Here is a 26,764-nt window from a genome sequence, read left to right on the forward strand (position 1 = left end):
GCGCCATCCTCAGAAAAGGAAGAAGATCGATCGGTGCAACCCGATCGGAAAATTGGATGCTTCCTCTTATCCCGTGATACCCTGGTTCAATGACTCAGACACCAACCAAGTGAAAGTCAAAAATATTTATCATCCCAGAACTGCCCTCATGTCCACAGATAATGACTCACCATTCAGAGAAGGCGAAGGCCCTCAAATTGATGTCCACTGATAACAGTCATGAATAATGCATAAATTGCATGTATTAAACAGAAAATAAATGTACGTATATTTATGTGGGTTTTCAAAAACATGTTGTGAAACATGATGTAAGAAGTCAGGGTAGTAGTGAAAACATTAAGTATTTTAGGATGCAGAGGCAATGAGGAAAAAGACAAAAAAATGTTAGTTGTTGTTAAACTTTAGGACACTTATTGTGTATATATCTCATGTAGTACATCCTCTGTATTTATAAATCTTGATCCCAACCATCTTTGTAACACCCTGAACATTCGTGGGTAGATGGAAAACATAAAAATATTTCTTGAGCTCTGGAGTCACTGAGACATTAATCTGAATTGGCACATTTCTTCTCACTATTTCCAAAGGATGTTAAGCCTCCGATGCGTCTCTGGGAGTAACCCTGGCCAATTCTACCAGTGGACTACTGAGGGTGTAACTGGGCTCTTAGGACCAGACCTCTCCAAAACAAACCTGATCTACAGGGACGAGCGAAGAACAATTTCTTTTTTTCTTTTTTTTTTTTTTTAAAAAAAGAGCATTCAGTAGAATGCAGCTTATGCAGTACATGTCTTCCGAAAACACTCAGAAAATCAGTGTTAGGCATTCTAGCATTCTGGCTTGCTAGAAATCAACACCTGACAAGCAAAAAGTATTGAATGTGAAATTCCAATGTGTACATAAACTGTGCACACACATTATAATAGTATCATTTTATAATTAATTCATATGCATTGGAACTCTGCACATATTAAAAATTGCCCCTCATTTCAACATCGACCATCCACTGTGCTTAATAAGATTATCAGAGAAGATCATCATTTATTCTTAGCTAGAATGAAGAAGTTGTCCTCAAATCAGATCACAGTCTGGTCTTCCATGTTATGTTTTATCATTGTCTGTTTGACCTTGTTGAGTTTACCATGCCATCCTCTAATTGTATTACATCTGCTCAGAGGGAAGACTTCCTGCTGCTGCCGCTGGTAGTGTATTCATGAGCTGTTGAAAGGCTTCTTCAAGTATTTCAAAGTAGAAGGATATGACTCCCTAAACTAAGCAAAGCAAAACAGGAGGATATTACATTTTATAGTCTTTAAGATGTAATAGGTAGGATTAAGTCAAATAAATTACAATGATCCCATCACCCAAAACAGTGCCCATCTAATCCCCTCTGAAAATCTCAACTAAACCCTCTCAATTTACATTTAGTTTAATGCAAATCACACACACACACACACACACACACACACACACACACACACACACACAATAGCAACTGATCATAATACAATTTTCAAGAGGGGAGTTTATTAGCTTGCATCTAAATTGTATGCCCTAGTTTTGAGAGATGATCACACATTTCTTGTTTGGAAAGTGCAATATTGCATCTCTTGGTGGTAAATACACATAGAAGTACCCAGCTGTTGCCAAAGTGTTTGTTTTAAATAGTTCATCTCATATTCCCCATAAAGTGCTTAATGAATAGTGCTTAATATCTAGACCTGATGACAATGTATTCCCCACTGACATGAAGATGAAAGTTTAATTTCTATTAAAACAAAAAAAATATATAGAATTGTGTAAATGAATAGAAAGTGTTAGCTACCTCAGCTTTGAAGCGATTGAGAAGGTGTCATGAAAGTGTCCTATGGGGAATCAACTGGTAATGCACATGAATGCACATGGTGTCTCATGTTGTTAGTCAAGTCGCCCAAATATTTATTGTGCTTACACTTTGGCACATTGCAGGACAAAAAAAAGAATTAGCTAAAATATTTAGGTCCAATTGTTGAAGGTGACCCTGGACTGCTATAATGACTTTCTAGAGGTCCAGATAAGACAGCAAACTAAACTAAGGATTTTTCCAGACTCGTGAGAAGATGTAGTGTGGCGCTGATCGCAGATACTTCCCAAAGTCGACAAGAATATTTAAGATTTAAAGACTAAGGTTTAAATTGTTTGAGGATAAATAATTAAAAGAAGTCCTTGTATTTTTTTATAATATCTAGAGACCCTGCCGTCTGAATGAAGTCTTTAACTGTCACAATTGTAATATGTCTGTGCCTAAATTCACTAGTGCTGTGCTGCTCTCAGTAGCTTGCATGGGAAACTTAATGTGAATGTTAAATGGTAAATGTTAGTTATGTAGTCTTTGGACCAATCATAGCCAGTAAGTCCATCATTGTGGTCAATTTGATAATCGAATCGACGATAATGAGGGATTGTTTCAGTAGCCTAATTATCAACATATGTGTTTGGATTTTCGTCTGTTTTGTTTTGTTTTGATTTAATTCATTTTTGGATTCATTTTGGATTTGGAAACATTGGATTCAACATACTGGGCATGTGTATAAATAGTTACAACATGTTTCTGTGCTTATGTCAAACCTACATTTCAATGAACCCTGTCATATTGTTCCAAAATATTTGTACAAGTGAATACATGAGAAGAAGTTATGCAAATTCTAATACCATTTGATATATAATGTCATCACACTGTCATTCTATTAATGCAACATACCCTTAGGCCTATAGGAAGCAGTTATCTATCTCAAAGCAGTTAGTAGAATTCCATAATGTGAACTAGTTCCTAGTGTCTATAGTAACTTCTCATGTGTGTATATCAACAGATAGTGTGATGTATTGAAATGTGAGTTTATACTCATCTCATCATTTTAATTATGCAATATCTTAATACAATGCAGATTTAAAAGGTTTACCATTGTATTAAAACACTATTTCTGACCCAAGATAGAGGGCATTCCTAAAAATATAATACATTGCTCAAACATACTTTGAGCAAACTTTGTTATCGAGATATAAGATGACTTGCACATGCATCTGAAATCTGGGGCTACAAACGAACACTGAAAAGTCATGATATATAACTGATAACAATTGGCTTATAGAGACAATAGAGATGATTATTAGTTGGCTTTTTCTAAATGGTAGTGTCAGAATGTTATAAATGTTGTGACTTATATTTTCAGTTGATTTGATTATTAGTATTTTCTGATTTTAATGACATCCTTTTATTTATAAATTGTTTTCTATAAGTACAGTTTTATGTCTTCTTTTGGAATAAAGACTATACAAAGACGTAACAGCAATAACAGGGGAATTATGATGAGAAAGACATTATGCATTTTAATGTTTACCAATACAGAAAATTCTCTGCCTTTTTCACAGCTTTTCACCATATATTTATTGGTACCTGAAGAAATGTTATGGTGAATGACTATATGAATATATGTATGTGTAAAAGCAAATATAGATCACTGTGTAACCCTTTCAATGATGTTTTTGGTGTTGAAAAACAATTATAAAGGTAGTTGATGCATTCGTCATGGTGTGTGTCCTGACTGGTTGAATTTGCTTGTCTTGAACCTACGAGCCATCGTGTCTCTCGGCATAATTACGGAGCATCCCCAGCGTTTGTAACACATCGCAAAAAGCAGACAGTAAACACCGAAGCATCTGCTACATTGGGCCCGCAGAAATCTCTTGTTTACATCCGTTTATCACACACAGAGGCTGACAGTGCTGGCACTCTCGGCTGCACTTCTCACAGGGCTCGCTCTCTCACTCTCTCGCTCGGTCTCTCTTTCTGAGCTGGAGGGTATGGCAGTGCTCCAAGCTGTCTGACGGATATCAGTGGAGACTGGAGAAATGTGGTGAAATGTGAAATGTAGGGCAGGCTCTTTCGAAGATCGCTGCATACTAATGAATTTCAAACTGAATTTGGGCAGCAGATTTGTCTAATGGTCTAGGAGTTGGCCCTACAGCCCAAACATGTATAAGGTCAAGGCCTTGGTGAAAATATAAAACTATATACGTAAAATTAACCTGTCAAAAGGGTTAGTGTGCCTACTGGCAAACAATAAAATGTCCCTAAATGCTCTGGGGCTTTCATGTAATCTTCCTGTGTGCAACCAACAGCATATACAATATCCTAAATAAATTAAACTAGATAAATTAAATTAGATTAAGAATAAGAATAAATTAGATTCTGTACATCCTACCTCCTATAACTACATTTGAAACTCCATCCTGCTTTTCTCTTTGATGCCCTTTATGAATTTATGACTGCAACAATGTCATTTATTTATTATACCACAAAACAACACAGTGTGACATCACAGGTGGTTAATGACTAGGCTGATGGACCCGAGATGATGAAATTCAGAGAAATGTCTAAGAAATCTTTCCATGTCTCCAAAGGTGTGTTTTTTCCTGCGTGTGTGTGAGAGAGAGATTGAGAGAGAAAGCTGATGAGTCACAAAGGCTTGGTGAATGCAAGTGCAGTCTCATGGCTTGCCGTGAAGGACGGAATATTTATCAGCAGTGCGATTCAGCACCCATTAGCGATGCCTTCAGAAATTATTCACAGCCAACGGATAATTGTCAACACCGAGAAAAAGAGAATCCCTAAAAAGCTCATCACAAGTTCAGTAGGGAATGTGCTGTTTTCCTCCAGGGCCTGAAACTTAATTTGGATGGTAAATGCTGCTTATTTAATTGTTATACCAGTCTCTGTTAATTTGAATTGTATCTTAATTTCTTTTGTCCAGCAAGAGGGCCTTCGAGCGTGTAAAAAGCTATTCATTGCAGGGCGCTATTTCAACAGTGGTAATCACAAAGTCTTTTTTTTCCTGAAAACAGATTATATTTATCTGCCAGATCAATATACTGAACGCATAAGAGCCTCTCAGAGCTCCTTTTGGTGCCTCTGGCGTAGAGCCCTGCCACTCTCTCTCTCTCTCTCTGGGCTGTCAGGCTGCCTAGACTAGAGAGCTTTGGGACTTGGCTACTCTCTCCCCGAAGTGGATAGAGATTCACAATAAACCTGCATGTCATTCAGTGCAGGATTTAGGCCAAGTCTACAATTACCTCAACACTCCATCTTACACCACATCACAAATAAATTAAATAAATTAAATGAATAAATAAATACATACACTAAGTATGTGAGCAAAACAGCTTTTTTCTCGGATCAGTAACATAGGGCAGAAACAAACTGTTGTTCCTTTCTCTGAGCAGTTCCTTTTAGTCTCAGTGGGAATGGTCCCGCTGGGAGGCCTTATATGTCTTTGAAACTTCGGAGCGGCATCGTTAAGGAAGCCTAAATATTCAGCATGCCATCCTGGATGGAGTAGAAAGGGGAGGACACGATCTTTTTGAAATGACTGAGGCTTGCCGCCGTGACTTTATGCTAATTGGTTGTTGGTGCCCATAGAAGAAATAAAAAAGCACAGTGCGCTCCACATCGACTGAATAGATCACTTTAAATCAGATAGACGTGCTTTCGGAATAAACAGAGAAAGGGGATGGATCGCTGCAGCCTGTAGCTTTTCCTCCAACTAATAAAAGCAGTCTCTGCATCACTAAACAGGGGAACAGAGCAACCAGAAAAACGCAAGACGAATTTATACTCCCCTGTTCCCTGTTGGGTGAAGGAAGTGGGCTGTGAGGCCATATTTTCTCTCCAGCTGTGAAGAGGGGGGAAATAGTCTTCCTCTTTCTGTGGACATTTTCAATTGCTTAACTGAACTCAGAGAGTGGGTAATAGAGTCCATCTCCACTGCCGGCTGGCTGGCTGATATTATCACATGTCAGACGTGTGTGTGTGTGGGGGGGGGGGCTGAGGGAAATCTGACGTGATGGTACAAGACAGATACGGAGGCAGCCGACCCTCGCCCCCTGGCAGAGCTGTCAATCATCGGAGGAGCATCCAGCTTTCCCCACGGGGGTGTATCAATCAACGCGGGAGCCTGGCAGACTGTCTCGAGTTCACACCTACTGCTTCCGCCCCGCCATCCCGAAGGAAACGGTGCCGTGCAGGTCGGGAGAGTGCGCATGCACGCATCAGAGGGCCCGGTGAGGTTTCTTTCTGAGAGCGTGTCGAAGCACAAACGCTGGCCCTTCCCTGGAGCCAACAAGTCAGACAACAAGAATAAAGAGTCCGGCTGCCACAGGGTAGAACTGTCTATGCCCAGGTTATTTTGGGAGGCTCCTTTACAGCACCTACGCAACAGTATTTTGGGCTCCATCTAGACAAACCTAAATATGGATTGATTATGTCTGGATATATCGTTGCGAAACAATTTAACTACACTCCCAACTGCAGTATCTATTATGTAGTGGCACTAACTGATGGTCTAAGGCTGAAACACACCACTGCAAAGGCACACAAACTCATTTATTTCCTCCATAGTCCATAGTCATTTAATCACAATATACAGAGGAGACGTACAAAACTTATAAAACAGATTAATTCATCAAAAGTAGAACATATTTTCTGCCAAAATATCTGTAACCTAGTCAATAAAATGTTATGTAATCAAAATGCTAATGTGACACAGATCCTCAAGACGTGAGAGTTATCTAGATAAGCATCTGTAGAAACTCACAGCCGGTCGTGTCTACGAGGCTGTTCCACAGAAAATTCTAGAAATCCATACGTCTCCACTACCACCAATATAGATGATGGCAGCTGGCAGAAGTCATTTAATGAACCACAGGGACCAAATCCTCTGTCAGCTCACATTTGCCTGGGTATCAGGCAGAGCAGACATGCTTCAGATGGTTCTCAAAGGTTTGCCGTGCCAAGACACCCCACTCTGAATGTCTAAATATAGGACAACTGACACAGCCAGAACGCAGACGTTTCCTCAAGAACCATGAAGACTGGTCAGCAATCATCCTTTTCTGCCCAGTGAGGAGATGAAATGGCATTCTGAGTCATTCATGAGTGCACTTTGGGGAAAAGCCGGTGGTCCAGGCAATCCTAGCTCCACCGACCAGACTCTGCATATGCCAGCACCTAAGGGCATGAATGTGTTGATTGAAGTAGAGTTGAGTGGAGCTCATCCCCATTGGGACTGCAGTGTGGTGGTCCATCCACTAGGGGGCGGAGGCATCAAAGAGGGAGGGAGGTCTGGGATGGAGAGGAAGTGATGTGGAAGGTCCAGACCCAGGGGCTTCTCGTCTTCCTCATCACTGAGGACACTAAGACAAGATTCCCAATTTGACAGGTGAACATGACATGGCTAATAAACAAACAAATCTCTAAAACAAACCACAGTCCTGTTGATGACATCACTACATTCCCTCAAAGCCCTGTTTTTTCTAGGTGATGATTCATTCAGCTATTCAGTGGCCAGCTTTTGTCAAGCTGTCTTGTGTCTAATGTGTTTGGAAAAATTGGAATACCACGCTCAACACCTTAATCTCAGTTAGACTGGGTGCTGAATCCTTCAGGTAATGAATATAACATTTTAAATCAAGAACAGCACTGAACAGTACTTTTAAAACGTTTTTATCGACCCACTGATATTTCAGGCCAGATATTTCAGGCCATACTTCTTCAGACTACACTGATGATTTCCACATCGGTCGCTGAAAAAGGGCGACTGGCCGAAACGTCCTTGGGGCCATTAAAAGGTCAACATTTGTGTGTGTGTGTGTGTGTGTGTGTGTGTGTGTGTTTAACAGTTAGTTCCTGGGCACAAGACAGCCCTGCAAGCATTAGTATGTGTTCTTTGTCTACATGAACTTTCTGACTGCCTGAAGCAAACATCATTGTTTTGTGATGAACAGGTTTTGATACCATTGACATATTCAGAGCAATATTTTTTTTGTTTGCCTTTGGACATGTCATGACATGTCAGCATGTTGCCTTCATAGTTTTACTTTGAATCCTACATTTATCATATGCAAGCCAGCCACTGCCTTGCTGTTGATTTGATGAGTTTAGGCGACTGCATAATTATGTGCAACAATGCATGAAGGAGAAGGAGGACAACGGATATTAATGTTGCCCCACGTGCTGATTATAAGTGCCTGCACAACTTTTCAGCGAAATACCCTAATCTGATCACATAACATAGGAACCAACGTGATTTCACACAAGACAGCTTGGAGAAGATGGTGAAATGCACCAGCAGTAACAACAGAGATGGTACGCAAAGATTTAAAGAAATTGCTCAACCACATTCAATACTACAGAGCTTTGAAAATGCAACAAGGTATGCTATGGAAACTGACATAAGACATATTGTCCTGTTCATGAACCTGCCGATTTCACTTTGGTAAAAAAAAAATTACCAAAAAAAGTGACCAGTGCTCTTTAAAGGAATAATCAGGAGTAAGAATACCCTAGAGCAGGGGTCCCCAACCTTTTATGTACCATGGAGCGGTTTGATTCACTTTTTTTTTTTCACGGACCGGTGGAGGGGGGGGGGTGGGGTTCGGGGGTTCCATGTTCCGTGTTGTGCATGCATTACTTGAAAAGAACTAGCTCCAGTTATGTATGAACAGTGAAGGTAACAAACTCTTAAAAATGTGAAAAACGTGAACTTGAAGAAGTGAAAATTGAACAACTTGAAGCTACATCTATCATGTGTGAACATGCTTAACAAAATATGGTAACAAAACATGGGAACTAAACGTGCATTACGAATATAATCAGTGGGAGCCCTGTGCTTGTTTCCCTGCAACAAGAAGGTTCCATCTGGGGGTGATGGAAGACAGTGACACCCTCAGTGTGTTTGAAATGTCCAGTCGATTGCGCAATTTGGTCTTAGTTGCAGTCATTGCCAAAAACCTGGCCTCGCATAGATACGTGGTGGAAAATGGTAGCAACGTTTTCAGCGCTTTTCTCGGGATATTCTGCTTTGGTTTTCATCCAAAAACCCGCCAGAGAGGTTTCCTCATAGCCTACACACTCTTAAGATCACCGTCATTTGCAATTTCGATCAACTGCTCTTCCTCCTGCGTTGACAAGTTAGGACTATTCGGGATATTGACAAATGGGTTGCGGACCCACTCATTGGTTTGCCGTGGATCTTTGGAGGATGGGAAGTAACGATCAAACTCATTTGAAAGCGCAACAAGGTGATCGCGCACCAGCTGCAAGAGAAAGGGCCTGCCTCAGTCTCTCCCAAAACCCCCACTACTGTTTGGAACATATCAAATACACCCCGATCCACTCATCGTACCCACAAATCAAGCTTGGCTTTAAATGCAGCGACTTTATCTGCCAGTTTAAAGACAGTCGTCATTCTCCCCTGCAGTGACAGGTTGAGGTCATTAAGCAACCCGAATATGTCACACACAGGTAAGCGAGTTTTGACACCCAGCCCTCATCACTAAAATATGCAGCTAACGGTGACTTTTTTCCTGTAAGAAATCTTTGCAGCGGCTCTCGCAACTCAAACAGTCTGGCCAGTGACCTGCAACCAACCAACTTGGATAGCGTACCACGGTGACCCATTCACCCTCTCTAACAACTGTGCCTCAATATCCTCTGACATATCATCAATTCGCCTATGGACAGTGCTTGCAGAAAGCGGTACCTGAGCTATTTTTTTAGCTGCAGCCTCCCCAAGGAGGTTATTGCACATGCCTTTACCAGCAGGCAGAATTAACTCTTCCCCAATAGTAAAGGGCTTCTTAGATTTAGCAATCCGACTAGCCACTATAAGGCTTTTAGCGCAGCCACGTTCACCGATGTGGTTGCTTTACGCACTAGTTTTTTGTCCTTCTTGCTCGCGTTTCTTACGCTCAAAAAACTCAAGGGGTTTGTCTTTAAGTGTAGGATACTTGGACTCTAGATGTTGAATTAGCTATGATGGTTTCATTGCTTCGTTTGACAACTTATCGGCAAATACCACACATAAAGGACTTGGTGCATGCGAGTCACCGGTCTCTGCGAAACCATATTTTAAATATGACTCCGTCATATTTCGTATTGAATGACCCCTTCTTTTTCTTTGAGGTATCTGGCTCACCATCGTCAGTGGGTATTATTGCGAATGTGACATTATTGCGAATTAAATTGAGTTTATTTAGTTTGCATGCATTTTTTTTTTAACTCTTGTCGTAGGCTACGGCCCGGTTAGGCCCGGTGGTTGGGGACCGCTGCCCTAGAGTATATTTGTGGATAGTGACAGTGCTCCCAAGTGAAAGTTCAAACTCATTATCATCCATAAATAGACCCTCGGTTGTTTTTACTCCGGATTTTTCCTTTAAATGGACCACCACTGTCCGCGTCTGACACCAACCTTCCGCTGCCCTGAGCAGCCCTCCTCTTCTCCCTCCGGGCCAGCCATTCGTCCACTGAAGGCTCAGACACGGCCCCTCTCCGTCCAGACGCAGCCTTGGGGTCCCTGCCATCTGAACCTGGGCCAACGTGAAAAGATCTGCGATCATGACAGTGTTATACTCTGAGGAGCTCTATTAAGGAACAGTGCACAGGTGACTTATCCACTAATGATAATGTTGAGCGAGCACTCAACTAAGCGCAATCGGAAGAACTGTATCTGTGCATCTGGCATGGCATCATTCTTGAACTCTTGAACCATCTGAACTCAAACGTGATTAGTAAACTTAATCCATTTAACCAGTATTATATTCAATGGAATAGGCCCATGTTGTGAGTATAGAGGCAATCTAAGATGATTGGCTGGCTACCACTTGAGGGCAGTATTGAGCATCGCCAATCATGTACCTGCTGCCAATCTCTTCAAATGTTCAATTTCTCGCTCAGTCATGTGAGAAAAACGGCAGTTTGTGCCAAACACGCACTGGCCTGAAACAAAGCAGAAGACCACAATGTGAGTACATTTAAAGCATCGATAACATTCAAGAAACATCCAAAATAATGTAAACTGTATATATGTTGTGTAAAATAAATTGGGTGAACAACAGTTGAAACCACAAAACAAATGTATGTGCCATTCAGCACTGATTTACTTCATAAATTCCTATTTTACTTAAAATTACTATGGGGTTTTTTTCATGACTTTGGTCACAATCTTCTCTTTGTGATGATAAAACATATTCCATCTAAATCAGCCAACCATGAAAGCACATTCCTTACATCATACAACCGATACACATCAACGAGTTAATCATTTTGCTAATAGGATCAACCAACATAAAAATGCTTTGTGTGTCTCCACTGTTGCTAAGTAACTGATCCCCTCCTTATATTGGCAGGTGACAAATAGAATAAAATAGCATAATGTGTCTTAGTAAGAATTTGGGACAACACAAGCTGCCAGAACAACTTCAATGCACCTCAGCACAGTTTCTACAAATCTCTGGAACAGCAGAGCCTCCAGATCACCTCACTGTCAGTGAGACAATATCATGTATAGGTTAGGAAGCTACTCCTGAAAAAATGTGTCAAGAGACTGCAAACTGTGTGGTGCTAACTTGTGGAGTTAGACCACTAAACAGGACTCATTTTTAGTGTTCCATTTCTTCCCAGTGTTGTGTTAGGTACTCTTGCTCCTAAAGGCCTTAAGGAAGATTTTGATATCAAAATTTTCTGTGATGTGCATACAATGTCAGTGTATCAATGTTTTCACACATTATTTGTTCTACGTTAATGGACTATTTTTTTAAGGTGTTCACTGAGCCCAAGGTCAGGCCCTTAATCTGTTATCTTTACATAGATAGAAATGATAGAAATATATTGCATGAATGTGAAAAGTACTATCCACTTCTATGTATAGGCTAATCTTGTACACTGTGTTATCACTGTACATATTTTTCTGAGCTTAAAATAAGTTTTAATTATATAAATCGAGAATAGGCGCATTGTGCGTCATGTCATATGCATTTAAAATGGCATAGCAAAAGCAGTCTGAAACATCACACACATAAGTATAGATGGGAGCTGTTTTTCGGTGTGAGTTTTTTTTTTTTTACACTTGCTTTGACTCTGCTCCCAACACATAGTGTTTGGGGATGTGTGTGTCCTCCCTTCATTTTTCATCTACTCGTGATGTACGCCACAGATGCACTTGCCCACTTCTTGAAGAGTTTGGTGAAGGGTGCCTCATCCAACTTTATCGCTTTTCCACATCTCTGTGTAGAGCAGTGAATATGTTTTTTGCGCCAGTGAGCTCTCAAATGTGCATTCATCTTTGTTGAAGAGATAAATGCACTTAAACCCTACTCTGATATCCTTTTGTATACATTAGGGGTAAATAAGTAGGCCTACTGATTGTCAGTCACCCAAGGGTTGCCTAAGACTCATTCAAAAACATTACCGTCATTGAACGAAAGTCGCGGACCACAATTTCTAACCCTATTTAGTGATATATTTCCCAAAGATCTAAATGCACCAAGTAATGTTTACACAGACGCTCAAAAATCTTGTGGAAAGCCTTCCCAGATTAGTGGAAGCTGTTATGGGACCAGTTCCACATTAATGCCTATGGATTTAGAATGGGATGTCACTGATGGGTGCACGGCCTCTCACCTGTCTGAAGGAATTTCCTACAAGGTTTCTTTGTCTGTTCATCTGTAAGAATGGCTGCAGCGTCTGTGGACAGGCAACAAAAAAAAAATCACCCAAACTTAACATCCACTTCTGTTCATGTGCAAGCTGTTACACACTGTCATAATAATATCTCGTGTTCGAGGCTGAAGTGGACACGTGTGTTTATGTTCTGTGAATAAGAAAGAATGGGTTACTATGAACACAGAAAATTAGTAATGGTACAGTCCTTACCTCGGAAATTGTCAAACCATGCCTTCTTTGCTCTGTGATGTTGAACACCGTTTAAATGTTTTTTCCTGTTATGCATGTTGTCCTGAAAACTTCGGTCACAGTAATCACAGTAGTAACGCTTCCCCATGGTCACTTCTCGTTAGCCAATGTTAATTAGGCTAACTTACTTACACTAACGAATAACGGACGTTAGGCTCAACCAACACGTTATCTACATCTAACGTTAAAAGTCCTTTTATGACATATGGCAAGTTGAATGAACAGCATTTTATACAATTTCCTTAGAATCTAGCGCTTATTTTCTTTCTGTTGACCACGGCGTTACACACAAACCATTTTCCGATATGAGCTCATATAACTTCCAGGTCACTACAGCTATGTCATCAAATTAAAAGTCGCGTCAATATTGCATTTTAAATAGCATGAACTGAAGCTATCTGTCACTTACCAATTTTGATTGTTAGTTATTTTGTTGTAAACATTTCACATGCCAAACTATGCAGAGAAGGAGAATTTCTCTGATTGCAGAAAGCAGAGCAGCTTGGGTATTTATTGATGAGTATTCAAATCTAACCACACCCAAAGGTCGACAATGTTAGGATATCAACAATGTTAATTATCAAAACTCCCATCGATGTCTACTAATTGACAGCATTCTCTCCTTGCGTAAACCCCAGACTAATGGTAAAACCATGGCTAAAACCAGAGAATGTCTGGACGGGCTAAGAGAAGTATCAAACTTTTATTTTGAAAGACAAAAATGGTCTCGACTTTCTTTTTTCTACTTATCCAGGCTGATTTCCTTAACGTCATTCTTTCTACCAACATGGCGCTAGCAAAGAGTGTCTACAACTTGCTCTTCAGGAGGACGTCAACCTTCGCCATAACCATTATGGTTGGAGCTATCGTCTTTGAGCGAATGTTTGACCAAGGTGGAGACGCGATATTTGAGCAGATAAATCGCGGGGTGAGTATTGAATATATTAAAATAAGATGACCGGGGTTTCGGCCTGACCTTTCGTAAGAGAGGACGTCTGACGTTAGCTTATAAACCCAGCGTTAGCTGCTAGCTGACAGTCTCATCAGATACTGCAGCATTCTAGCGGTATGGTTAGCAAACGCGCTGTAGCTAGTTGATCGAGAGCTGGTTTAACATTGATATTCAATGTTGACAAATTTGAGTATATGGTATTGTTTGTCGATTTTGTTGACAGAAACTGTGGAAACACATCAAACACAACTACGAAGAGAAAGACGAAGAATAACTTCGAGAAACAGCGTTCAGTGGGTCTGAGGCCGGCTGCATTCCCATTCCCAGAGTTGACCCTGACAACACCAGCACCATGGACTGTGTCCTCATCTGCCACAACCATCGTCATCTGGCACAAAGCCCAAGTGTGTGGGAATATAACGTTTATGTTAAAGACTTTGAAGGATTCAAAAGTCCTGGATTGTTGGTGTCGCCTCCTCTTCCTCCTTCGTCATACTTTAATGCAGCCTCCCATGTCGTCGTCATGTCTATTACTTTGTGTGGAAATGGCTAATTTTATGTTAACGTTAATAAATCTAACAGTTACCTACACTTAGACATGTGTTTTGTGTTACTGACATTTTGCAGATAGAAATAGGATAGACTATGTGCCTCCTCCACAACTGACTGCTGCCTACAGTGGTTCAGTAAAGAGTTCAGATGGGCACTCATAAATAAATCATTGTACCATCCTTCTTGACTGGGGTAAATATGGCACTTCAGTCTTTGTGCTACTACTTAAACCAGACCTTTCACTTGTGTGCGTAGATCAAACATAGGGAAATGTAATTTCTATCCATTAGATTTGGCCTGTCCTGTATGGCAAATGCGCTAAAGATCTGGCATATTTAGTGTCCTCATACCTGAAGTTTGCGTAATCCACAGGCTTTAAATCTTGCCCTGTGACTTTGAAGAGTCTTTAAAGGACACCAGCAGAGCATAATTCAAGTTTCTTGTTGTTGTATGCCCCCAACGTTCTCAACGTCTCCAAGGCAGCGCTGCCTGGAATGCACTAGGGTTAGGCATGGTTTAGGGTTAGGGTTGAGGTTTGTTTTAGGATTAGGTGCCTTTAAGTCAGCGGTTAGAGCGCTGCCTGGAAGACGACATTGGGGGCATAAAACACCATCGAGCATAATTAAAATAACACTTTTTAGATTTGGTTTTATGAAGCTAGTCTGAAAAGACTGGTTAGATTCAGTTTTATGAAGCTAGGTTGACAAAAGTATTTGCCACTTGGTGGACCAAGTGTGAAGTTTAGAAACCAGAAGTGTGGTATTGCATAATTTTAACTTGCCCTTTCATACCTTTAAGGCAAGACTGGACATATAAGATTAAGTTATGAAAGGCAAGCATGAGAAGTATATAGTAAGTATAAGTATACTCCCATGCGGGAAATTTGGCCTCTGCATTTATCCCAATCCATGAATGTGTGAAACACACACAGCACAAAGTGAGGTAAAGCACACACTAACCCAGAGCAGTGAGCTGCCTGCTACAGCGGCGCTCGGAGAGCAGTGAGGGGTTAGGTGCCTTACTCAAGGGCACTTCAGCCATGGATGTGGGCATAGGAGAGCAGTGCTCAGCCACTTTCCCCGTTATATTGTTCAGATTTTACTGATAATCCCTTGCTGTTGTGGATATTATATTAGATTTAGCAGACACATACCCATCCTTAGGTGCTAGGTATATCAATATAGTATTATATTGTAGGCCTACATTGATAATAGTCATCACTCAAAACTCAAATTCTGGCTTCATGTGGACTTAGAGCAGTTGCAGCTTAATTGGTGTTCAGGCAACTGAAGATAAGTAAGAACTACAAGGTCACTCGGAGTGCAGATCTCTGCCAAGGCCATGTAGGTTATCTCTGGTCTGTGCAAGTCAAACTTAAGAAATCATTGTTTAATTGGCTTTTATATATAAGTATATATACTCTTTTGATCCTGTGAGGGAAATTTGGTCTCTGCATTTATCCCAATCCATGAAATAGTGAAACACTCACAGTGAGGTGAAGCACACACTAATCCCAGCACAGTGAGCTGCCTGCAACAACAGCGGCGCTCGGGGAGCAGTGAGGGGTTAGGTGCCTTGCTCAAGGGCACTTCAGCCGTGCCTACTGGTCGGGGTTTGAACCGGCAACTCTCCGGTTACAAGTCTGAAGCACTAACCACACAGCTGCCCCATATGTAGATTTTAACACTATAGCAGATGTGCATCACATTTAAGGAAATCAATGTGATGAAAATGCTGCATTGTCGCCGATTGTGCCATTAATTGATAAATTCTGTCATGAAAACACCTACACACAATTTCATGAACCCCAAAGTTACTGTTTTGGGTGAGTGTCTGTAAAGAACAATTGCTTTGAACGGTGGAGGGCAAACTAGTGAATGCCATATGGCACAACGGTAACAAGAGCGTTGTAGTTGGCCCCTGAGTCAGATCTGCTCTAAAATATTATGGGTTTGTTCTTTTACCATCTCTGGACAAATCACTCAATCCAGCGTAACTTAGCACCAAGCCCAACACATGTCACTTCTTAAAGGGAAAATTGGCAGGATTTCCCCCTCTGCTGGAGAAATTGTGCATTATGCTATTTCAAACTGTGGGAAAAGGTAACGATAAAGCACATGGATTTGTTTACAAGCTAGCGAACGGTTAGCATAAGTTTGGCAGAACTATGTGGATGTTACCAGGTAAGAAACGCGATTTAAAACGAGTTTCTTGTTTCTCACTTCTCTTTCCGGGACGGTAAGTCTCAATGTTGCAAGGTTGGTTTTCCGCCTGGGGACGCTAGGTGCAGCGGGGAAAGTCACCATTTTCACCGGAACAGGTCATTTAACTATCCGAATGATTTCTAAATGGGTTTATTACGTTGAAATAGTTGCCAAGTTCTCCTTTAAAAGGACATCTACATTTTAGTGGATAGCCTACACTTTGCAAACAAAAATTGGCCACAAGGTGTCACTATTCACTAGTACTTTAACTACCTGAGGTTTTGTCAGCCAAGGTCCTTAAAGATATATAGTTTTTAAAAACAAGTTGTGTCCACACATCCCATAATTAATGAAATAACATGAGGGAACAGTATTACATTATAGTCTACATGGGAGGGAGGGGGAGGGGTTGCATTGCATTCATCAAGATTCTTCATTTAAGGTATTTTTTAGTAGATTGCAACACAATTGCGGAGACTATGTGTTGCCTTGTTTTATGAAGCATTCAGGGCTAGCCTTAAAGGAGAATTCCGGTGTGATATTGACCTAAAGTGTGTTGAAACATGATACCGAGAGTGAAAAATAATTCAGTGGAAATGCATGGATTCCAGTTTCTTCAGCAATTGGAATCCATGCATTTCCACTGAATTATTTTTGGAATCTGATCCCTTATCATACCTGTTCATTCTTACTCGTCGCTCGACTTATCGTGACTAAATTCAAGATACTCAAGATGGCTGCAAACGCTAAACTTCGTGAAGATACTGTCTGTATAAATCGTCTTGTAAGTAAACTACCAGTGCTTTTTCAAAGTTCTCAATGTCTCGTTTTAAATGTCAGGGCCTTCGGTAGTCTACCAATGAAGTGTGGAGATACATTGAGCCTCGTAAATGGTGTAAAACAGTGATTTATTTGCATGGCTAGCCCGATGCCGAAGCACCACCATTGAAAAAGCTGTTGGTAGCATCGGCTAACTAGCGCCAGATTTTGGAGTGCAGGGGACAAGCCGAGATGGGCTATGAGACATACGTTCACACTCGGTATCATGTTTCAACACACTTTAGGTCAATATCACACCGGAATTTTCCTTTAATCCATGTACATGGGGACTAGGCCCTAGTCATGGGGAACAGGTCCTAGTCTTGTAGATGGTTTCATCTTAATAAGTATTCAGCCAACAAATGCTATGTAAAACTATCTATGATTGGCCTATCTCAAACTACACTGTATTGATTTCCTTCTCCCTCTAAAAGCCCATTATGAGCAGCATCTAAATTTGAGGCTAGTCCATATCCCTCTTTCAATAAAGTGGCCACAAGGTGTCACTACAGTACTTTAATCAAGTTAAAACAGATAACAGTTGGAACATCAAAGTCAAACCACCAGGTTTGCCAGCTAAGCATAAATATGCATATTTTTGCGTTCAGAAACAAGCATGTTACATATACAGTGATGAAAAATATTATTGACCCCCTTGGAGTCAACACATTTTCAATACATAATAGGTCTGGAGACAGACAATCAATGGTTCTCATAGAGTTGTGTGCAAAATTCTGGACTTTCTCAGCCTCATTAAAATACGTCACATTTAGGCCTTTATAACAGTCAGTGTATAATTTATACACTGTACGAATCAAAAGATTTACCCATGAACATAATCTAATGAGTAAGAGATTTAATGCATGGATACATTTACCTTGTAGTCACTACTCAAAATATAATGAATCAGGCTTTGCTTTCTTCTGTTAAAAGGATAAATGTATTTTTCAAAATAACCTCCATTGGCCTTCATGACTGCTTTGTGCATCATTATAACCAGCTTCATGAAATAGTCACCTGGAATGTTTGATTGAAGCAGCTAAGAAGTCCTCATCATGTATCCAATAGGAACCGTTCAGGTAGGAGATAGCCAAGAGCATATAGAGTATACAGTCTATGGCCAAGAGTGTGAAATGCTGTCATCAAAACATTGTCCACTTTGAAAGTCTAAAATATTTTGCTATTTTAACATTTACATTATTTTGTTTAGGCACAGTTATTTCAGAGTTCTGAGTGTTTAGTTTTATTCTACAATGTAAAAAAAGACATATAAACTTTCAGGAGTCAAGAGCAAGAAGGTTTTAGGTTGTTGTTTACTATCAACTGCCAAATACATCATTTGTCACAGTATTGTTTTTGTTTCTAATTTTGTACTCGTAACTCTTAAATTGTGTGTATATAACCTATTTTATGACTGCATTTTAATCTTTAGTGTTGTGTTCAATGTACTCATGTCAGGGTCTCTAACAATATTGATGAATATTTATAGGGTATGCTCTCCAACCAAACCAAACTGTGCCACTTAACACTGAACAGCTTTCAGATAGAATCAGTTATCATCTCATTTTTATTATAGGCCTACACACACACACACACACACAGAGAGAGAGAGAGAGAGAGAGAGAGAAAGAAAGAGAGAGAGATATGAAATGCATTCCCATCAACTGTCAGACTTGTTTTTGTCTCTAATTATTCAACAAATTGTGTGCATATAAAATCTTCTAGGTAAACAACCTAAAACCTTGAACTCCTTACTCTCACAGAAAACAGGTTGGACGAAACACCATGACTGTTTTTCATGCCTCCTGTTCCTAACAACAGCTCAGTGGCTGTTTATCTTGTATTTACTCTACCTTCAGGTGCTTTAGGAGACGTTAAGACCTGCAAAGGACAAACATTTTCAGTGCACAAATTATGTGCAGAATCTGGGGATTTTGTGATAATGTCAAAAGTGATTTTGTAGAATAGCCCATCCCTCCAGCATAAGCCTTTGGCTTCCAGTATCCTTGCCTCTTTTGAAAAGGCTTTGAAAGAGCCAAATTATAATCTTGTTTTTATAGTTTGTTTTATAACAGTGGAAAGAGAACCTCTATGGATGTTTGTGTGTGTGTGTGTGTGTGTGTGTGTGTGTGTGTGTGTGTGTGTGTGTGTGTGTGTGTGTGTGTGTGTGTGCAATTAACCCGGTAGTAATGGTTATGTGATTTAGCAGATGCTTTTTGTCTAAAGTGACTTTCAAATAAAGCAACACAATAGTTAAAAAGTAACACTGAACAGTTTTAAAATGTTGGTAAAACTACTATATTAAGGAAATACCAATAAGATAGCAGGCCTTTGTCAATGGTCAGTTATTACATTATGTTGATTCATCTAGTGAGGGGAGTTATGCAACTACTCATTTCCTTTTTTCTGGTCAATACAACTTGATGTTTATTATATTGATGAACAAAAGTGAAAATCCATAATTTTAACAAAGACCATCTTGACATCTGGTAGCTTTTTATCTTAGAAACAGTTATCACTTGTTTAACAAAGTAAGAAAGAGAAGCAGTAGCTTTTGTTGACTGCTCATTGAGTTCAGTGTGAAGTTTCTCCATTTGCTTGCTTGCCATGTATATCACACAAGAACATCCTGTACTATAAAACACAGAGCACCCCCAGTAAACAAAATAAAGTCCTGGCGACGTCCCCTAAAGGTCCCCTGGCGAACGTCACCTCCTCGACATTGTGTAGGGTTCCCTTTACGTCCCGCGGACCTCTGTTCGGGAGGTCTAAAAGACGTCCACGAGACTTTGAGAGGACGGCCTGTAATGGTCACCGCGACGTTATGCGCGCAACGTTTATATTTCCGCGATGGTAAAAAAAAAAAAAAAACATGCAGTGTGATTTAGTATGGTAGGCTATTATATCCTGTAACGATCAGCGTTGCTAGGAGAGAAGGAACATGAACACGCATTAATGACTTGTTCTACAACTACACAATCAACTTCACTCGTCTCATATTTTCACGCATGTATGAAATCACGTCCTCCAAATGCATTACACTAATGATGAGTAGACATGGACATTTATACCGGGCTAGGATGTGCTGCTTTCACATCTACGGTGTCATTTTCTTAATACAGTTTTTTCTGAATGCTTAAACACATTTTTTGTAACTATGGCTTTTTTTGCAAAACTCTACACACAAATGGCAAAACCACTCACTGAGTTCGCAAAACTAAAAGCACAAACACTGCTTTGCACTCAGTTTGCAATTTTGCAACACACACTTTGCACAACTGTAGGCACAATGGCTATTATTTACACTATTTTGCCAACTCTCTGGCACACTTTCTCATGTGAAAACTGTTTTAGATAATTAGTTCACTTTGCATCTGGCTTTTGCTTTCTCTGTGCACAAGGTAGACTATGTCAGTTTGAGGTCATACTTTTGTCATAGTTCTGTAAACATACAGGGATCCAAACTTCAAGTATTAGTGTTTATTTACACAGATCAAAACAAACACAAGTGTGTTTTTCCAAGTCAAAACACCAAATAGCATTTCACTGAGACAAAACAAATCAGTCTACATCGGGTCGTCTCTCTCAAAATTCTGTCTACATCACATGCAATGTCCTAGTCCAAGGCACCGGGAAAAATATATTCTGGAATGACGTATCCAGACCTGACATGACAATATCCCCACATGTAGACTGTTTTTTTGTCTGTAAAAGGGCTATTTCTTTCTCTTTTCACTCTTCCTGCTCACTCCATTGTACCCATTGTACATTACCTGTGGCTTATTTATAGTGCTTAGGCTGATTGCAAAGTGAACTAATTATCTAAAACAGTTTTCACATGAGAAAGTGTGCCAAAGAGTTGGCAAAATAGTGTAAATAATAGCCATTGTGCCTACAGTTGTGCAAAGTGTGTGTTACAAAATTGCAAACTGAGTGCAAAGCAGTGTTTGTGCTTTTAGTTTTGCGAACTCAGTGAGTGGTTTTGCCATTTGTGTGTAGAGTTTTGCAAAAAAAGCCATAGTTACAAAAAATGTGTTTAAGCATTCAGAAAAAACTGTATTCATACCATCAGTGTGTAGTTGGCACATTGTGTGCTTACTATTGTGATGGCTTGTGTTTACTGTTAGATACGAAAACACCATTTTTACGAAGGTGTGAAGAGTTAAGCAAGGTGTGTTAGCTTTTGCAAGAGAACTACAATGTTTTGCTGATTGGGTGAGAGGTTTTGCCATTTGTGTGTAGAGTTTTGCAAAAAAAGCCATAGTTACAAAAAATGTGCTTAAGCAATCAGAAAAAAACTGTAAACTAATACGACGTTTTAATGGGCATATCCCGTAGCATATTGTTCAAAACATCATCAGAGTAGGCCTAGGCTAGCCTAAGATAAATGGTTCAAACCATATTGTTTCAAAATATTAAAAACTAATAATAGCCAAAAATACTAAATGAATCGCAATGCATGCTGGGAAGCAAAACTCAACATGAAATAAAGTACATGAAACATAACTAGAATGCATTGACGTTATATCCACTCGTTTTCTTGGACCTGTGATCAAACAGGGACAGCCTATAAATGTAAGTCCTGGAACATTGCAGATACAGAAAAATGTATCGTTTTCTCTGAATGCTCTTTGTAGCCAACTTTAAGATGAAATAAATAGATTCCAGATGTTTCTATTCTATATCATTGTTTTATTACAGTTTTTTCTGATTGCTTAAGCACATTTTTTGTAACTATGGCTTTTTTTGCAAAACTCTACACACAAATGGCAAAACCTCTCACCCAATCAGCAAAACATTGTAGTTCTCTTGCAAAAGCTAACACACCTTGCTTAACTCTTCACACCTTCGTAAAAATGGTGTTTTCGTATCTAACAGTAAACACAAGCCATCACAATAGTAAGCACACAATGTGCCAACAACACACTGATGGTATGAATAAAAAACACATCTGGCTTTTGCTTTCTCTGTGCACAAGGTAGACTATGTCAGTTTGAGGTCATACTTTTGTCATAGTTCTGTAAACATACAGGGATCCAAACTTCAAGTATTAGTGTTTATTTACACACATCAAAACAAACACAAGTGTGTTTTTCCAAGTAAAAACACAAAATAGCTTTTCACTGAGACAAAACAAATCAGTCTACATCGGGTCGTCTCTCTCAAACTTCTGTCTACATCATATGCAATGTCCTAGTCCAAGGCACCGGGAAAAATATATTCTAGAATGACGTATCCAGGCCTGACATGACAATATCCCCACATGTAGACTGTTTTTTTGTCTGTAAAAGGGCTGTTTCTTTCTCTTCTCACTCTTCCTGTTCCCTCCATTGTACCCATTGTACATTACCTGTGGCTTATTTATAGTGCTTAGGCTGATTGCAAAGTGAACTAATTATCTAAAACAGTTTTCACATGAGAAAGTGTGCCAGAGAGTTGGCAAAATAGTGTAAATAATAGCCATTGTGCCTACAGTTGTGCAAAGTGTGTGTTACAAAATTGCAAACTGAGTGCAAAGCAGTGTTTGTGCTTTTAGTTTTGCGAACTCAGTGAGTGGTTTTGCCATTTGTGTGTAGAGTTTTGCAAAAAAAGCCATAGTTACAAAAAATGTGTTTAAGCATTCAGAAAAAACTGTAATAAACAGTAAGGCTCTGGTGAGGCAGAGAGCTTGCTCCTCGTCAGAAATCTCATCGGATATGTGCACTCTTTGCTGTTTCCACAAGGAGCTGCTGTAACATCGGGGACAGCTATGCGTGACACTTTTAAACGCGAGCATGCGTCAAATAAATTACAATGACATTTTAAAACAAGTCATGAAGAAGCAGTGTCCTTAATTCTTCTGCAATGTAGAGCTAGATCGTTTTGCTTTACAAATTAAGTAGTCACTTCTTAGACAACCCTAAACAAATGCTACGTGGTCTGTTTTTAACATTTCTCTAGTTTTATTGCATCATAATTCAGCTCCAAAAGTCGGTTCAGTCCCAATTCGGCCGTGTGTGTGTTTCTGAAAATAAAACAGATAATAAGTAGCCTACGTGACTACGTTAAATAAACCACTGCCTATTTAGAGCATGTTACATGCATCACATAATGACAGTTATCTGAAGAAATGCGCATTGTAGGCTAAGCTAGACGCAGACTTTGCTAACGTTACATCACATCAGCTAACATGAATTTGATAAAATCCCTTCTCTAGTTTGTAACGTTATACATTAACGTTAAACTCAAAATGTGTGTGCTACATAGGCCTACATTTTGAGTTTAACGTTAACAACCCTTTTCCCAGTTTATGAAGTTGTGCGTCTATGAGCAAATAGACGCACAACTTCATAAACTGTATGATATCTTGCCTTAGACTACGGTAGGCTAATGCAGCTACTGCTAGAGAGCAGGCGCGTAGCAAGCGTGGGGGATGTGGGTGTTATAACGTACGCTACACACTTTTGCTGGAACACGATTCTATCCCCACACTTTTTGTCAGATTAAAATGAAAGTAAAATATGGAAATAAACGCTCCCGTAAAGAGTTGGAACCGTATCTACCGCAAACACAGAGACACAAATGACAGTTTTTGTCACAATGTAGAAATGCAGGGAGACAAAGTGAAAGTGGCGGTGCCTGCACCAAGGCTGTTGTTTCTGCAGAAAAACTTTTGGCTACTGTTCTCAGAGCATTATGTTTTCTCTGTCTATGATCTGCAGCTTTTCTCAAACTATGGGCCTCCTCAACAATTAACCTACTGGTCCACGTAGCCGCGAAATTAAGTTATGCCCGGTGCTTCACACGTCTGATCATTTGCAGCAAGATTGAATGTATATGGAACCGCGGAATGAAAAAAAAAAAAACTAGGCTAAAAGTTTCCCGAATCAGAAATAGGCCTACTTTTTAATTTGGTGTCATCAAGACATAGCCCAGTCAGCACACATACGTCTCCAAGACACTTGGAAAATATCTGAACATCTTAATTACATCGTGTTCCATTTAGAACGTCTTATTTGATCTGATCAAACGTCGGCGGCATTTCACTGTCAATGTATGTCGTAGTGCTACATCATACTGGAGATCTTAATGTCTTAAATACGATTGGGTTCCATTTAAAACATCTTATTTTGATCTTACAAACGGCGGCGTCAAGACACATTTGAGTTCTACATCTGAGAACTAAGATTTCCAGCATGTAGAACTCAAATAGAACGCTTATGAGCGCTCATGCAATGTGTGCGTCCCTGCAGCAAGTGAAACTGGAGGTAAGGTGGACTAGAAGCAACAATAGTTTAAACTAGCCTAGCTTCCTGTAATCATCAATGAAAAAAGCATAGAAACTGCCAATCATAATCTTTAAATTTACATTAATTAAGCTGGCTATATGCAACACTATTTATTTATATTCCCTTTGCATATGTTAGGGTAGACTTCAAACGTTTTTGAATTTGAGCTTACAGTTCTGTCACTATTCTGTGTCCGTGATACCTCGAAATTAGGCTGCTGTCTGTTAGGCAATTTATTGTAGCCTGCTAACCCATATGCACAAAACATAATTTCTGAAATTATTTCTAGATTTATAACATGAGATATGTCTCCATGTAGGGTAGTGTCAAATAGTGAAGTGATAGCAGGTAGATCATGTAGGCCTACATGTCACATGAGCCACACATATGAGGGGCGCTGCTTCTTCTGTCCCCCCCAAACTGCATTAAAATGGTGTGTTTAGCAATCAGAATTTCAAAAACATTTCGGGGGAGAAACTCCCGGACACCAATATAGTCCGCACCCCTCTCAGAAAATACTTACAACGTGCCTGTAGGGAGTTATTTATAATTTGGCCAGGTTGTTTCATTTTCCTATCCCACAACCCCCACGCTTTTAAAAAGCTTGATACGCCTCTGCTAGAGAGACTAACAGACTAGATAGATAGATAGCCTACTTTAGTCATCCCCAGACGTGTAACGTGAAGTCGTGCATGGATGTGATGTCTCCGTCCTGCAGGCGGGAGCGCTCTCAACTCCGCTGCCATGTGTGAATAAACAAACGTCCCCCCCATGTCCCGGTATAACGTTATTGTCGGGTCCTTAGAAGGTATTTGAAATGACCAAATGCAAATGTCATCCGAGGTACCTGACGGTGACGTCCCCAGAAAGTCCTGCACCGGACGTCACGCAATAACCAAACGATAACTTGCTCCGGACGTCAATAAGGTCACTGGAACGTCCGCTAGAGAACATGACGTTCGGGAACAATCGGGGACGTCCTGAATGTCGGTATAAGGTCCGGGGGACGTCCCGTGTTTGTCGGGCCTGCAGTTTGACTGTTACTGACGTGGTATTTGCCTCCATTCTCAGCTAGCCTACCAGAGGCAGTACTGATAAAATGGCTCTGGCTGTGGATATGGACTAGCCTAGAACAGGGGTTCCCAAACTTTTCCACGACAAGGCCCCCACTAGGTTCTGGCCAAGGACCCCCTTGATGTGTTATTAAACCCATCGACAATACTACGGAAAATGTAAAAATACATAGCTAATCCTAATAATTATTTTAGCCACAAGCACTTCGCGATGGAGCAGTGTGTAAAAATTGCATTGGGGCTTTTTGCTAGAGAGCTATCACTTTACTATTACTGTCAGTCATTATCATGGAAAATATAATGTTCAGATATGCGACAAATTATTATAACGGCATTGTATAACAACCCTCATAGTAATAGGTATATTTTACATTTTTCAAATGTATTTATTTGTTGCTTTTATTTTTCCTTCCAACTTGCTAAGGCCCCCCTGGCACCCCCTCGCGGCCCCCCAGGGGGCCCCGGCCCCCACTTTGAAAACCACTGGCCTAGAAATCTAGACGCGCCCCTAGCGGCAGCCAGGGCTAGTCTAGAAACTCTCCGTTGGCTTGTGAGCTCCAGATCCCCAGACTTCGCCGGGCCAATGAAATCGTGTATAGAGTCGGTAGGTGGGCTTAACATAATGATTGATGGCAGAGTTGCAACGGTTTGGCTTGAATTCCCTGCTACTTGAAAACAAATAAGATGGATGTTGCTGTTGGCGAACAGTGTGACACGCATGGGACTCTGCTGCTGTCCTATTGCGTGCAGAGGGAATTTGAAAGACAACTGATTATCCCGCCCCTTGGACTGAGCACTGCGAACAGTCAGTGTCCAGACCCTACATGTAAATGTGGGTCTGGCTCGCCAGGCTAGATATGGACGTCTCCTACATTTGGATCTACTGCACTAAATTAGTACGATAAAGTATGTGTGAATGTGTTGCACCTTTTTATGCCCAACTTCAATAAAGTGCTTTGGCTATTAAAAGACTTTGGTGTGGTTGAAGTACAAAATTAACAACAATATCAGACTGAGAGAACATAAATCACTGTAAAGGTGCAGTGACAGTGGTTTATAAAGGTGCTTTAGTTTCTCTGATATAGCTGAAATTGATCATTATTGTTATCAGT

At 40.2% G+C, this 26,764-nt stretch overlaps 2 protein-coding genes across 2 annotated transcripts; one reads left to right on the forward strand and one right to left on the reverse strand.

The window, feature by feature from the left end:
• Positions 1–6,212: 6,212 nt before the first annotated feature.
• On the reverse strand, positions 6,213–13,081 carry zmat5 (zinc finger, matrin-type 5). Its single transcript, XM_076303142.1, has 5 exons — positions 12,746–13,081; positions 12,494–12,556; positions 10,730–10,810; positions 10,284–10,401; positions 6,213–7,227 (listed from the first exon to the last, which is right to left on the reverse strand). Exons 1-5 carry the CDS (start codon positions 12,870–12,872, stop codon positions 7,086–7,088), a joined length of 531 nt encoding a protein of 176 aa, XP_076159257.1. The 5' UTR covers positions 12,873–13,081; the 3' UTR covers positions 6,213–7,085.
• Positions 13,082–13,559: 478 nt separating this feature from the next.
• uqcr10 (ubiquinol-cytochrome c reductase, complex III subunit X) lies at positions 13,560–14,331 on the forward strand. Its single transcript, XM_076302611.1, has 2 exons — positions 13,560–13,712; positions 13,960–14,331. Exons 1-2 carry the CDS (start codon positions 13,572–13,574, stop codon positions 14,008–14,010), a joined length of 192 nt encoding a protein of 63 aa, XP_076158726.1. The 5' UTR covers positions 13,560–13,571; the 3' UTR covers positions 14,011–14,331.
• The last annotated feature ends 12,433 nt before the right edge of the window (positions 14,332–26,764 follow it).

Source organism: Alosa pseudoharengus, unplaced genomic scaffold, assembly GCF_046254945.1.
Source record: "Alosa pseudoharengus isolate Yale_2024_CS ecotype anadromous, Long Island Sound unplaced genomic scaffold, YU_APseudo_1.1 YU_APseudo_1.1_scf_24, whole genome shotgun sequence".
Classification (NCBI taxonomy): domain Eukaryota; kingdom Metazoa; phylum Chordata; class Actinopteri; order Clupeiformes; family Clupeidae; genus Alosa; species Alosa pseudoharengus.